The 14,374-nt window shown below is 35.0% G+C and overlaps 1 protein-coding gene across 25 annotated transcripts in view; it reads right to left on the bottom strand.

Annotated features, from left to right (window-relative positions):
• UNKL (unk like zinc finger) overlaps positions 1-14,374 on the bottom strand; it is a 151,480-nt gene that overhangs the window by 4,420 nt on the left and 132,686 nt on the right. For 9 of the 25 annotated variants that reach the window (XM_056805665.1, XM_056805671.1, XM_016424164.2 and 6 more), the window contains 4 exons: positions 12,144-12,236; positions 3,469-3,699; positions 1,422-1,624; positions 871-1,128 (listed from right to left, as the gene is read on the bottom strand). In XM_056805665.1, the coding sequence (XP_056661643.1) occupies positions 871-1,128; positions 1,422-1,624; positions 3,469-3,699; positions 12,144-12,236 (785 nt within the window). Of the gene's footprint in view, positions 1-870; positions 1,129-1,421; positions 1,625-3,468; positions 3,700-12,143; positions 12,237-14,374 lie in introns of those variants that run through there. The other 16 variants (XM_056805667.1, XM_056805675.1, XM_056805678.1 and 13 more) reach the window with 4 other exon arrangements.

Here is a 14,374-nt window from a genome sequence, read left to right as displayed (position 1 = left end):
AAAGAGCCCCATGCTGGGTACTGTGCTAGAGAAATGAGGAAGAATCAAATAAGCTTAAGACACAGTTCCTGCTTTTGGGGCCCTTAAAATAAAGTTGTGGTAAAAGAACAAGACATTTAAGTAATGATTCAAGACAGTACAAGATTATCGGTAAACAAACTACACGATGTAGGTCACAGAAAGAAGAGGTCTTCACAGACATAAGGGAAGGCCTCCTAAAGAAGGTAGGCCTTAAGCTGGGCCCCATGCAATTGGTAAAATGTGGCCAGATGACAGACCTTCTCTTGTCAGAGGAACAGAGAATACTTGAATGGTCAAAAAAGAGAAATCATAATGAGAAAGATAAAAATGCTTGGCTGAATTGGCTGAAAATAAAATGAGGATAATCTTTTCTTCTGATAAGAAGCATGTCAGAAATAGATCATATCTCTTTGGTTTAATGACTGAGTTAAAATACCTCTTCATAACTGTATCTGAGTCAAAGGACTTTCAAACAAATTCAAACGTGATCAAAGAACTCTTTAATGGAGCCTCATACCTGACAATCAATTAGGCCTTAGAGGAAGTCCTTGACTCTTAAGATCTTTTGTAATTCTTAGCCCCACTAAACACTCAATCTCCTCAAATCCCAAAATTTCTTGATTATTGCCCCTGCCAGCCAGCCTATGCCTTCAGGCTGCTCCTCCTCCCCAACCTTCTGCTGCCTGCTGCTGGTCCTTCTGCACAGACTGCAAGATACCCTTCTAAGAGAGTCCAGTCTTTGCCAGTTCTGTAGATTCACTGCCAGTTTCTTGTTGCTACCTCTTAAAACCTCCACAGACACTGTCCCCCCTGCTCTGCTGAAACAAAGAGAAGAGGGTGGATACTTACCCCATCCACAGTTTCTAAATCTAAACGCAGCTGACTTTGTAAGGAATGCAGCTTTGGTAAAGGGATGGTCTCTATGTCTCCATAGCTTCTCAGAACAGGAAATTTGGAGGATAAACCAAGCCTTTCAAATTCTTCCTGTAGCCGTTTAAATTTATTTTCAACTTCTTCCTTCTTCTGTAAAGCTAACTGTTTGTCAGTATCTGCTACTTTAGCACGCTCCTTTGCTTCATGGGCCTCTCTCTGCCATGCATCACAAGCCTGAAATAAATTCATAGACAATTAATCCAAAATGCATAAACAGACTGAAAAGAGAAATACTGAACCTTTAGCGGATATTTATAAATAGACAGAAAACACAACTTATTTGAAACTTGTAGAAGAATAAAAGACTTGGCTCTGACATTTCCCCAGCATAACATCCTGTTTTTTGTTTCTGTACCTGCTCTGTATATATATTCACTTACCATGTCAGCCAAGAACAAACCAGAACACTCTTCATTACAAGGTAAAATCCCCCAAACTCCAAACTTTGCTTCTCTTTTGTTCATTACCTGTTTTACTTGTTGCCAAGAATCTTCCCACTGTTTGATTTTCCTCTTGGCCTCATCAAGTTCCCGCCTGACTCGAGCTAATTCACTGCCATGAGCACTTGAATTTGATGAAGGGGCAGTTCCAGTGCTCAATATAGGGGAAGGACTAGGAGAGAAACTCCCAGTTACAAAATCCCAGATGCTGCCATTGACACCATTTAAACCTGTCAGTGGAAGAGGGAAATGGAAGTAAATACATACTTATAAATAAAGACAAGGTCATGCAGAAAGTTAATTTAGATCTCAAACAACAATACAATTATTTAATATGAAGATTAAATTTTATTTACAGAGAAAGAATTTGATAAAATATACAATTTCTGTTTCATATTGTCTAACTACTGAGAGAATCTATCCATCCCATTGTCTGATACTCAAAGCTGAAACAGAGATAATTTGTATATCAAGTAGATGTCTATGATGTCATCTATGAGCTATTTCCCAGTTGCTCACCACACTTGATGATGAAAACTGAGTGGCCTTTGAATGTGTAGTGTTCACTTTTCTATCTCAAATCAAAAAGAATTTCAACTTAGAAAATATGAAAATGACATGTCTCTCCACTGTGCAAACAGACAAGTGAATATATGCTGAGCAGGCACAGAAACAAAAAAAAGTAAGTCTGTGGGGAAAACAATGTCATGGTGGGGAAATGTCAGAGGAAGTCTAAAAAATGTACAACCAAAGGTCAGTTTCTAAGAAATTCATATTGGGCACAAATGCTGAAAACCAAGTTAAGCTGTACTGTTCTTCAAAGCCAAATTTTCACAGGCATTGTTACCTGGGTGGTATTTGCTGAGAAGTTCTGTGACCTCTCACAAAGCAATCCTGGAAGTGAACATGCTTACCAGGTTAAGACTTGCTAAGCCCTCAAATAATGGTAGAAGGTTCTAACACCAAGCCTGGCCAGATTCTACTTGGAATATGTCTACTAGGACTTTCAGTGATTTTTTTTTTATTTTTTATTTTAAAGAGCTGTTTGCATGTTTTCATGTTGATGTGTTTAAAAACTCTCTTGGTTAGCAGAAGATCTGTGAAAAGTTCTTAGGGATGAAGGTGGGGCATATGTATATGAGGGGATGATTACGATTTGCCTTTTTTTCCTTATCCTTAGACTCAACTACTTATTTATTTGTTCAAAAGGGGGGAGGGGGAGCACAGAGAAGTTTTCTTATGACTGGTCTTAAGTTACATCGAATCAGAAAATACAAGGGGGCAGAGCTGGGTAGCTCAGTGGATTGAGAGCCAGGCCTAGAGACGGGAGGTCCTAGCTTAAAATCTAGCCTCAGACACTTCCCAGCTGTGTGACCCTGGGCAAGTTACTTGACCTCCATTGCCTAGCCCATACCCCTCTTCTGCCTTGGAATCAATACACAGTAATAAATAACCAAGACAGAAGGTATGGGTTTAAAAAAAAAAAAGAAAAGAAAATACAAGTTGAAATTTTGAGATATAACCACATTTTAAAGTTAATATTTAGACTATAACAAAACAAAGGCCAGGCTCTGCAGCCTTACCTCTCTGTCCTGTCAGTTCCACTGATTTATAGGGATATTCTTCTATTTTGCTTTCTATGACTGACATGTCAAAGTCACTCTCTGCATTCTGTGATTCACAAGAATACTTGTGATCACACATACAAAAACTAAAATCTTTTAGCTTATTGGCCCTGATATAAATGTAAAATAGCAAGGGTCTTAAGATGCCTGGAAATAATTATGTTGTAAGTCCACAAGAAATCCCATTTATGGGCAGCTCTCAGAAAAAAACTGGGATGAGAAAAGAGTTGGTGTTCCATATGTACTTTTGATCAAACATCTCACCCCAGGCAAGTTTGGTGACAATATTGACCTGAATTTTATAGCCTTTGAAAGCCTTCCTAAGATGAGAGAATATGCAATCCATTATAGCAGAATTTTTCTCAAACCCACACTGAAGTTTGTTTTTTAAGTGTCCACTGATCATTTCCCTTTTCGCTATACACAAAATGAATCTTTGAATGACTTACCTAGAGAATTATGAGAAGAGGCTGAAGTGCCTAAAACATTATGTTCTGATTTCAAATGTTGAGGCTGCTGTTGGTGAGGAGTCATAGTGGATGGAATAAGTGGCTGAGATAATGACTGAGACAAAGAACTGAGTGGGGAAGTTGAGAGAGAGGATGATGAATGCAAAGATGGTGAACGGGGAAGAGAACCTGGAATATTGACAGGAGCTGAACTTCCCAGTAACCTTTGACCTAAAGGAGAAGGAAAGGGGAAAAAAAGTGACATTAGACTGGGCCTATAACATAGATTCACTGGAGCACCAACACTTGACTTTTATGAGGAAAAGGGACAAGTTTTTGGTGGCTATGATTAAAAATGTACATACCACTCCACTAACTAATGGCCTTTAACTTCTGAGGTATGGGGAAGTAACAGACATTGTGCAAAATAACCAGGATAAATATGAATTTTATGTCAAGTAGTGACAAACATAAATCCCCAAATTTTAGGCTTTCACAAATAGATACACAGCAGCAACCTCCAGTATCAGGAGTCCTCTTTTAGATTCCTTTTCCTTACTACTGAATGTACTGGTTCCTAACATCCCATACTTTGTATTTGTTAGGTTTAGATTAGTATAAAAACCTTTATATTTTGGTAAGCACTATATTTATCTCATTTGATAATGCATGAAGCATACCTATTAACACAAGACTTCATATACATTTTGGAAATATGCACGGAACCAGTATACCAAACTGAAAAGAAACTAGCCAAGTATCCAAAAATCATGTCATTTTGATTCCTTAAGACATTGTTTATAGCACAATTCTCTTAGCAGCTAAAAAACCCTAGCCATCCAGTGATGGCAAAGAACTTCTTAAGTAATAAATACTAAGAATCGCAATACAATTCTAGTTCAGGAAGGAGATACGGTTTTTAATCACACTGTTTTGAAAGTGCTAAATTCTGATTTTTGAAATTATAAGCAACTCATTATGAACCTAATTTCTAAGATATATGGGCTAGTCATAATAAGTGGCTAAAAAGTCTACATAACAACAGATATTCCCAAGAAAAATGAATTGTGTTAGTCACATATATAATTTACAAACAATTCAATTAAAGCTTCTGCAGTCTTTTGAAAGGTTCTCTAATCTTCTTGCCTTCTCTTCTTCCTTGTCAAATCAAAAGAGAGAGCACCGAAAGAAAAAAAAAAAGACTTGGTCTGGAAGTCAGTAATCCTGTCTGTCTCTCTCATAATTTCCTTTGCAATAAAAAGAAGGTTAGACTAGATAAACTCTAAGGTCTGATTTAGTTCTGACATTCTCCAATTCAGGCAGCAACTACTTTACTCAGTTTTATGAGCCTGAAGGTATGACGGTATAGAGAAAGGGTACAGCCTAAAGCAAAGCAGACTAATATCCTTTCTCCACTTCCATGGAGAAATGCTTAAATAAAGAGGCCTGAAGACATTTTGGTCAAGAATTAAAAAAAAAAAAAGGAGAGAAACTAGAACAGCTCAAAGAGGTCTTTTAAAATAGTTTTCTAGTCATCAGTTTTAATTCTTTTGAAGGGACTTGAATCAAGAGAAAATGAAAAAAAAATGTTCCCTTTTACTTAAGAAATGACACTATCCTAAAAGCAGAAGGATGAAGAGATTATTGTGAGGCAGGATGCAAGAACTGTTCTTAAGAAGCATGGAACAGAGTCCTATGAAAGTTCTGATGTTTAATACAAGAAAACTAAGCAATGATAACAAAACTCTAGAAACAGAAGAAAACAATAGCATCATAGATTAAAAATATGTAAAGTACTATAGAGATTTAATTCAGGATTTCTTAACCAGTGAGTTATTAACTTAAAAATTTTTTGTTGACTTTATTCCAATACATTTCCTTTGTAATCATTTCACACTTAAAAAATACTCTCAGAAGGGGTTCATAAGCTTCACTAGCCTGACAAAAAGGTTTATGAACTAAAACCCCCAATTTAATCCAATCTCATTATTTTAAAGATGAGAAAATTCAGCTTGGGAGGTATTAAGCGATTTGCCCAAAGTCATCCAGGCAGTAAGAAGCAAAGTTTTAAATACAGGCCCTAAGAATAATTTCCTTTCTAAATAAAATGATTCCTTAATTAATTAAGTTTATTCCTGCTATTCTGGGGTAATACACAACATAATTTTACTTAACAACACTGCCATGCACTCTCTTAATACAGAACACTCTTTTATAGATCTCATAGAAAGGCCTTATATGTTAGTCTATTTATATTGTAACTTTTCAGTCCCCCTTGAATGCAAGAACAAGTTTATATCATGGTTTAGAGTTGAAAGGAACCTAAGAAATCACTAAGTCCAACCTTCTCATTTTACAAATTTGGAAACCAAGGTCCAGATAGGTTAAGTAATTTGTCCAAGATTACAAAGATAAATAGCAGAGCTAGGATTCAAACCCAGCTTTCTCAATCCAAACTCAATGTAATTTCCACTGTACCATATCCCATCAATTCCCCCCAACTCCCAACTCTGTATTTTTACACAAGATAGCAATTCCACTAAATACCAAGACATCTCTTCAGATTGGGAAGACATTTATACATCTGGACAGTACCTACATCAGGATGAGTATCAATAGAATAGAATCTTCTTGGCAAAGGCCATTTCATTTTTGCCTTAGTATTCTGAAGACCTAACTCTGAGCCTCTACATACTCCGATAGAACTGTGATCTCATATTAATGAATGAAACCCATTCAACATATCGAACTGAGAATAATAAAAATAAGGGAGAAGGAGGACATTTGAGGTCAGTCCAACTCCTCATTTTGAAATTGAAGAAACTAAGGCTCAGATAGGTTAGGTTACTTGCCTATGGTCAAAGAGTTTAAAGAGCAAAGTCAGGGCTGGAATTCAAGTCCTCTGACTCCAAACCCAGGAATCTTCAATGATCTTATTTATGTCTTCCTAAAACACCCCACAAAAAGTCTACCTAAAACACTGAGGGACTAAACCTATATTTAGACTCTCTGTCTATTATCTATCCTTCACTCCCACAACATGATTAACCATCTGCTTTTCCAGTCAAACATCTCCTTGATGATACACATCATACTATTTTTACATGTAATTAATCACTGGAAATACAGCCTATTTATAGTATATGTCTTTTGCTTTGAAGTGTCCTACAATTCTGATTAACTGAGATTTTGGTTTTCCATAATTTACAGCCAAAAAGTACCACCAGAAGGAATACTTAGATCAGTTTTTTCTTTATGGAAAAGGTTGGGATCACTGAAAATGCATCACAATTTAAAAAATGCAATTCAATCCCCTCTACTCCTATTATTCAAAGAGCCTAGATATAGATACACTGTCCATTTGCAGGAATCTATAAGATGAATGTACTGATAAACCAGGCCCACCAGTTTTCCAACTACATATTTATAAATAGCCTAGACAATTCTTCCATCTGGTTCTTTCTGAGAGGACAGTTTAATTCTTTTTAACATTATGAATTGTATTTGGTAGATTCTACAACCGTCCAAGGCTTGATGCAATCAACATCACATCATCTGCAAACAGGAGACACCTTGGAGCATTTATAGGGAATACCCTCTTCATTTTGCATTATTTGCTGGCCAGTCTTCATGACAATGGCAATCTCCTTTGGCAAGCATTTATGCCCTACCTGACAGTTTGTAATTAGAGGATAGTCAAAACTATATTGTTGCAGCAATCAAGCAACCTTTTATGTTCTTAATATAAGAGGGGAGGCAAAGCAATAACTACTGAATTAAATTTAACTATTTTTCTAGGAAAATAAAGGTGATAGAACAAACTGGAAGAAATGATGTGAACCCATCTGGTGAAAAGTGTACTTCACATATGAAAAACAAAACTGGGAGGGTAATTTATAATTAAAAAAAAAAATCTCTGTTGTATGTATAACAAAGAACTTGGAGGGGTGTGTGTGTGTGTGTGTGTGTGTGTGTGTGTGTGTGTGTGTGTGTGTGTGTGTGTGTGTGTGTGTGTTCTATGATAGCAAATTAAGAAAACTCAAGTAGACAGTTTATAGAATCACTAAATTTCAGACCTGAAAGAGACATGCCCAACACAACCTGAGGAACTCTATTGAGGGGGAGCAGCATTTTGTATTCCATTTCTGGATAGACTTAATTATTGGAAAGTCTTTGTCTATATCATGCTTAAATGGGCCTCTTTGCAGTTCTCACACTTTCCTGCTAATGATACTACCTGAGTCAAAACAACAACAACAACAACAAAAACCAAGCCTTAATAACTCTTCCAAGTAATAGACATTATGTTTCTCTGAGACCTCACTCTTTATGCTAAATATATACATTGTTCCTTATGTAGAATGAATTCACAGTCTTTCACTATCCTGGACACTTTTTCTGAACACTTGTCAGTTTATCAGTTTTACACTCTTAAATATAGTTCCTAGATAACTAAGCAGCTTCTTATTCTTAGAAATGATGTCTCTCTTAATATATATTTAGATTATATTAGCTTATCTGTTGTCATAAACTTCTGAATCAAATTGAGCTTGCAATTAACTAAAAATCCTTACATCTTCAAAAATTCTTTTCTTTCCATTATAAACATGAATATTTCCATGTAAAAGGATCAGAATAAATATGTGAAATTTGTAAATAACTATTATATATAGTTTGTTATTTTAAAAATGCAATAAACTTATTTCAGTAGAGTTCCATAAATGTCCTGCTTGTCTGTCTTTTCTAGAGCTTCCTTTTGCTCTCTTAAAATTTCTCTCTATTCCTATTTTTAAAAAACTCTCCTTTGTATCAAATAAATTCATACACTGGCCATGTCTGTATGACACATCACTTCTCTGTCAAGAAGTAGTCTTCAGCAGTCTGCTCACTATATTGATCAGAGTTTTTAAATCTTCCCAAATTGTAGTCCTTTATAATGTTGTAGTCATTGTATAAGTTATTTTCCTGGTTCCATTCATTTCATTCGGTCTAACTTCAGACAATTCTTTCCATATTTCTCTATCTTTTTCATAATTTCTTATGGTATAAAAATATTTAGTTTACATTCAAATATTCTAATTTGTTTAGCCATTTATTCCCCAGTTAACATGTGCCCCCTTATTTTCCAGTTTTTTCTAACAACAAAAAAATGCCAGTTATAAATATCTGTGCATGCCTTTGTAGCAAAACCAATGGAACACAGTACACAAGTGACTTTAGATTATAGATTCAAGTTGCTCTCCAGAATGAATGGATCAATTCACTGCTCTGTCAACAATGCATTATTGTGCCAGTCTTACCCTGTGACCTCAAAAAACTGTTTCATATTTGCCTACCTGACAGACTTGTTTAAATGTATATTTCTCTTATAATGAACATTTGGATTTGGAACATTTTTCATATAATAGTTGACAGTTTATCTTTCTTCTTTTGAGAACTGTATATTTGATCATTTATCTATTTAAAAATGAGGGAAGGGGAATCAATTAATCATTTATATAGGGCCTATAATGTTCCAGGTACTGTGCTAAGTGCTTTAACAAATATTATCTCATTTGAGCCCCATAACAATGTAGGTGCTAATTATCCTCAGATGGGGAAAGTGCTAATATACTTAGTTAAGGAAACAGAGGCAAAATGACCTTAAATGACTTGCCTAAAGTCATATAGCTATAAAGTATCTGAAGTATCATTTGAATTCAGGTCCTTCTGACTCCAGATCCAGCACTCTATTCACTACAGCACTTAGCTGCCTCTTTCTTATACTTATACTCATAAAATATTATAATCAATTCTCTGTATGTCTTTGATATTAGACTTTTATCTGATAAGAGTGCTTATATTTTCCTCAATTATTCCTCTTCTAGTTCTAACTGCATTGATTTTATGCAAAAATGCCTCCCCCCATTGTTTTGAAAGATAACTTTTTTCTTAATAATCTAATTTGCTAATAATCAATAAGCTTAAGAGTATCTTTCTATAAGAGGCAGCTAACATCTATAATGAAGAAATGATAGAAGTCTTTCCAGTAAGATCAGAGGGAAAGCAAGGTGGTCCAATGTCGCTACTATTAGCAAGGGCATTAAAATAAGAAAAAGAAATGATATGATTAAAATTATGGAAAATGTGATTGGAATAGACAAAATGAAAATAAAATTATGGCTTTAGGCAAATGATATGAATACTTCCTTATAAAACTCTAGACAATGAAATAAAAATTAACCCAAATAATAACTTTATTAAAGTAATAGGATACAAATAAATCCATAAAAACCATTACTTTCTGCATATTAACAAAACCCAACAGAAAAAGAAATTCTATTCAAAATAATTATAGAATATATCCAATAAATGGGAGGCTAGCCACCAAGACATAGAAATTATTTTAATGTGACTATAAAATAGTCTTAAGGGAAATAAAGATATACTTAAAAAACTAGAGTGATCAATTGTTTGTCATTAAGTTGTGCCAATGTAATAAAAATGGCAATACCACATAAACAAATGTAAAGATCCATTATCTTAACAATTTACCAAAGAGTTATTATAGAACTATGTAAAATAACACAATTCAACTGAGGAATAAAAAAATTAAGAATTTCGAGGGAAATAATGAAAAAAGTGGAAAGTAATACCAGATCTCAAATATACTATAAAGTTGCCACCATCAAAAAAAATCCAGGACTGATTATAAAAGGTCTATGTCACTTTTCCTGCTCAATAATCTTTAGTGATTCTTTATTGCCTCTAAAGTGAAATATAATCTCTTCAGTCTAGAACTTAAGTCTTCTATAATCTGGCTTCAGCCAATCTTTTCAGACTGAATCTACATTATTTTCCCTCATACACTCTAGCCAAATCTCATTTATTTAATATTTGCCAAACCTAACATTCCATTTCCCACCTTTGTGACTTTGTACATTGTCCCTCAAGCCTAGAATGCACTCACTTCTTAACCATTAGCTCTTAGAATTTTTAGCTTTGTTCAAAGCTACACTCAAATGTTATCTTCTATGGTAAAAATAAAGTATTTTCATAATCTTCATTGTTGCTAAGGCTTTCTCTTTCTTTCCTCAAAACTACCTTGTGTTTACTTATTTGTATATTATAACTCTCCAGTAGAAATGTAATCTTTTTTGAGGGCAGGGGCTATTTCCCCCCCATTTTTTCTTTGTACCCATAGCAGCTAACACAGTATGTTTTGCACATAGTAGGTACTTAAGAAATGTCTAATGAATTATATCACTATCAAATTGAAAGGCCTATAGAATTTGAATTATCTATAGTAATATTCATTACATCAGTTAATTTGCTTTATTATACAGGACAAAAATATCATCCTTTTCTTTTTCTATCACCCTTCTTAAATGGCTACTATTTCTTCCAATTCAACCTCTCCTTATTGTCAATTTTGATATTAACTGGATAGAGAGAAATATGCAAAGGTTCCTCTCATCTATGAGCCCAGATTTATAAAGATATTTGCATTTCCAGAATGCCAAGATCTGATACAAAGAGGATACTATTCTGCAATTACTGAGCAGAGCTTAGTATTTGTCTATAAATTAGTCTATAAACCTTGTAAAACTTACTTCCTAAGTAAAGGAATACCTTGGAAGACAAATGTTACTTCTTACAGAACTGTTGGTTTTGTGTGATGCTTTACAGGCTCTGGAAATTGTTATTTTCCACAGGCCTATATACTCTGTCTACAGGAGTTTTCAGGTAGGAAAGTGAAGATCTCTGTGGCTACAGCTCAGTTACTTTCTTTGATCTGCTTCTTGATTTTATAACCAGCATGAGACTGGAGATGACCATGAGAGGGTATAAAGAAGGTCTTATCTTCTGTTATTTCTGTGTGGTCCAAAGACTCTCTCTGACTCTGACTCTGACTCTGACTCTGTCTCTGTCTCTGTCTCTGTCTCTGTCTCTGTCTCTCTCTCTGTCTCTCTCTCTGTCTCTGTCTGTCTGTCTCTGTCTGTCTGTCTGTCTGTCTGTCTGTCTGTCTGTCTGTCTCTCTCTCTCTCTCTCTCTCTCTCTCTCTCTCTCTCTCTCTCTCTCTCTCTCTCTCTCTATATATATATATATATATATATATAATTTTATGGGGCTTTAATTTTCCATTATTTCTGTTTACCACTGCCCTCACCATCTCCCCACCCCCTGAAAAAAGCTGCTGGGAAATGATACCTTCCGTGGTATCTTATCATACTAAAGTTCAAATAAAAGAAATATATATATATATTTTTACTGCTAGTGCCAGTAAAATCTAGAATTCTGGCACCCCCACTCATTTAATGCAAAGGGTGGCAATAAGTGATTATAGAATTAAGGGAGAAAATTATAAGCATTTGGTTAGAAACAATGCAACAAAGGAGAAAGGTGGAAGGCCTGAAGGAAGCAAGAATACAGAAGATGCAAAGACATAGACAAAAAATAAGTGAGGAGAAGAAGTAGAAGGAAAAAAAGGTTATGCATGAAAAAAAGGTAAGTTCAAAGACAGGCATGGGAAGAAACAGATTTTTCTATGCACACCAAACACACATCATCCGTGACTGTTGGGGGAAAAAAAAAAAGGGGGGGGGGCCTGTATCCAGAAAGGGAAAAGGTAACATTGAAAAACCTATCATATTAGGAAATGATAAAAAAAAATTCTGATAAAGAACAATCCTTACTTGTTAATCCAAGGTCACTGGTTTCTTGATCTTCTAGTTCTTTATCTAGGGATGCAACATTTATATCACTAAAATGTAGATCTAAAGCAGAACCTGTTAAACAAAATATCACATTACCTACAACACATCTGAGCCATTTATTAAAAGGCTGTGCTTATTCTTCAAAGGATAACAGGAAGATTACTCTCTGGCAAACAATTTTCACACAAAAATAAATTGCTTGTGTCTCAGATAAAAACTTGCTTTTAAAGTTTTCAAGATGGTGAGAAACTATTAATGTAAAAATTATGGAATTAGAGAATATGGAGAAAATTTGAAGAAAAAATCTGTTACTTGATAATTGATTCAAAGGCATCCCCTAAACTGATCCTGGGAAAATCTTCTCAAAACCCAACTTGTCTAATATACTTGAACAACTGAACCTAGGCAATATGAAAATGGGCCAATGATTTTCTTTAATAAGCTTGCAATTCCATTAGAAATTCAATATTTTCCTTTTCCCAAAAAAGGCAATGAAAGCTAAAACACTTATAAAGACTTGCCAAAACCTTCATTCAGTAAGGAATTGATTGACCTAACACTTCACATTTTTCATCATTTGCTGAAATGTTGACCATTATATTCCAAAAACAATGTAATTTCCAGTAAATTATTTCAATATAATGTGTTTCCTATCACATTTGTACAAAATAGAAGTATTAGTGTTACTCGGGCAAACATTTTATAAACATTGCTACCTCATCAAATGTGAACCATTAATTTTTAAATTTCTAAAAGTAACTAAAAATGAAATCAAACATTGTTTTATATGCAAAAAATCCCATTAAAATGAAATACAACTATTTTGCTAATAACTCTACCTGCAAAATGTCTCTTTGCAACTCTTCCCTTTCTTCCATTCTCAAGGTTGCCAATTTCTTTTGCTTTCATCAACAAGGTTTGGATTATTGTAAGCATAGTTAGCTGCCTCTAGATTCTCTCCATTTATTAGTTCACTCTGCATAGACTAACAGATTATTCTTTTTAAAAATTGCTACCACTTTCCTTATCCTCCAATCTAAAATAGTTTCTTCTACTGTCTACCACATTGGTCCTAGTTGATCCACCCAGTAGCTATTCTCTTCTACTTTTTAACATGAAACTTCCACTTTAATCAGAATGGTCTCCTTATTGTTCACTACAAAAATAGTCATTCTTACTTTTGTGCCTTTATGTATTCCTTTACCCAGAACCCACTTTTCTCCACCAATCCAAATCCTATGCTTACTTCAAGGTATCCACCTCCAACATTCCTTCTACCTCCTTCCATGAAATCTCTAGCCTACCATGATAACTTTGCTCATCTTTGAATTCCTAGAACAATGGAAGTTTATACCACACAATGTAACACAATTATACATATCCTTATTCGTTAGGTTTTCCATTGAATTCTATTGTCTTCTCAATAAAACTCTAAGGTCCCTACATTCATGAATTAGGATTTTCTTATACCCCTCTTAGTATTGTAAGGGTTAAATTAGATGTTTTGACAAAATAAGAGAGCAGCTTTTAATAATTTAAGTTTTAATGTGAAACAAAGTGAAGAGAGCAGTTAAAAAAAAAAACCTTGTTTAATTTTAGAAAGAAGTACAGATAGAAAGATAGAAAAGAGGAAAGAGAGATTACTAATCTTATACCCAATAAATATAACTAAAATTACTAATACTACCTCTAAATGTCTTCTGAGGAGTTTCTTCTGCCTGGCACAATCCAAGCCAAGCCTAACCTAACCTACACTTTATTAATTATTCACTAACTCCCTAAGATAATAGATAGCCACCACTCCTTCAATCAGTTTTCTATAGCAGCCCAACTGTCAGTAGCCAACTGACAGCAGATCCTTGCCTCAGAGACAGACCTCCTGCTCTCTAGAGACCCAGAGGCAAAAAATCCTTTAAAGGCTAAAGCCAAAAGCCCTCTCAGTAAGCTCAGGCCCACCTTTATATTCTAGCAGTTAAATGCCAACCCACACTACCAGCAACCAACCCCCAATGACCAACTCACACCCAGTAGTCAACTTCCCCCCAACTGCCAGCCTTAACTGTCTGCAACTGACCCACCAACTGTTAGCAATTGATAGCCTGCAACTGACACTGGCTCAGCAGGGAGCTCCCCGGTTCCCACTTCCTGTCACTGTGGGCTGGTTAATCCCTACACATCTCTATAAGAGGACCTCCAGGTTCCCCATTAAA

The sequence above is a fragment of the Monodelphis domestica genome, chromosome 7 (genome assembly GCF_027887165.1).
Source record: "Monodelphis domestica isolate mMonDom1 chromosome 7, mMonDom1.pri, whole genome shotgun sequence".
Classification (NCBI taxonomy): domain Eukaryota; kingdom Metazoa; phylum Chordata; class Mammalia; order Didelphimorphia; family Didelphidae; genus Monodelphis; species Monodelphis domestica.
Note: the sequence above shows the minus strand (reverse complement) of the source record. Positions and strands in the feature narration are given on the sequence as shown.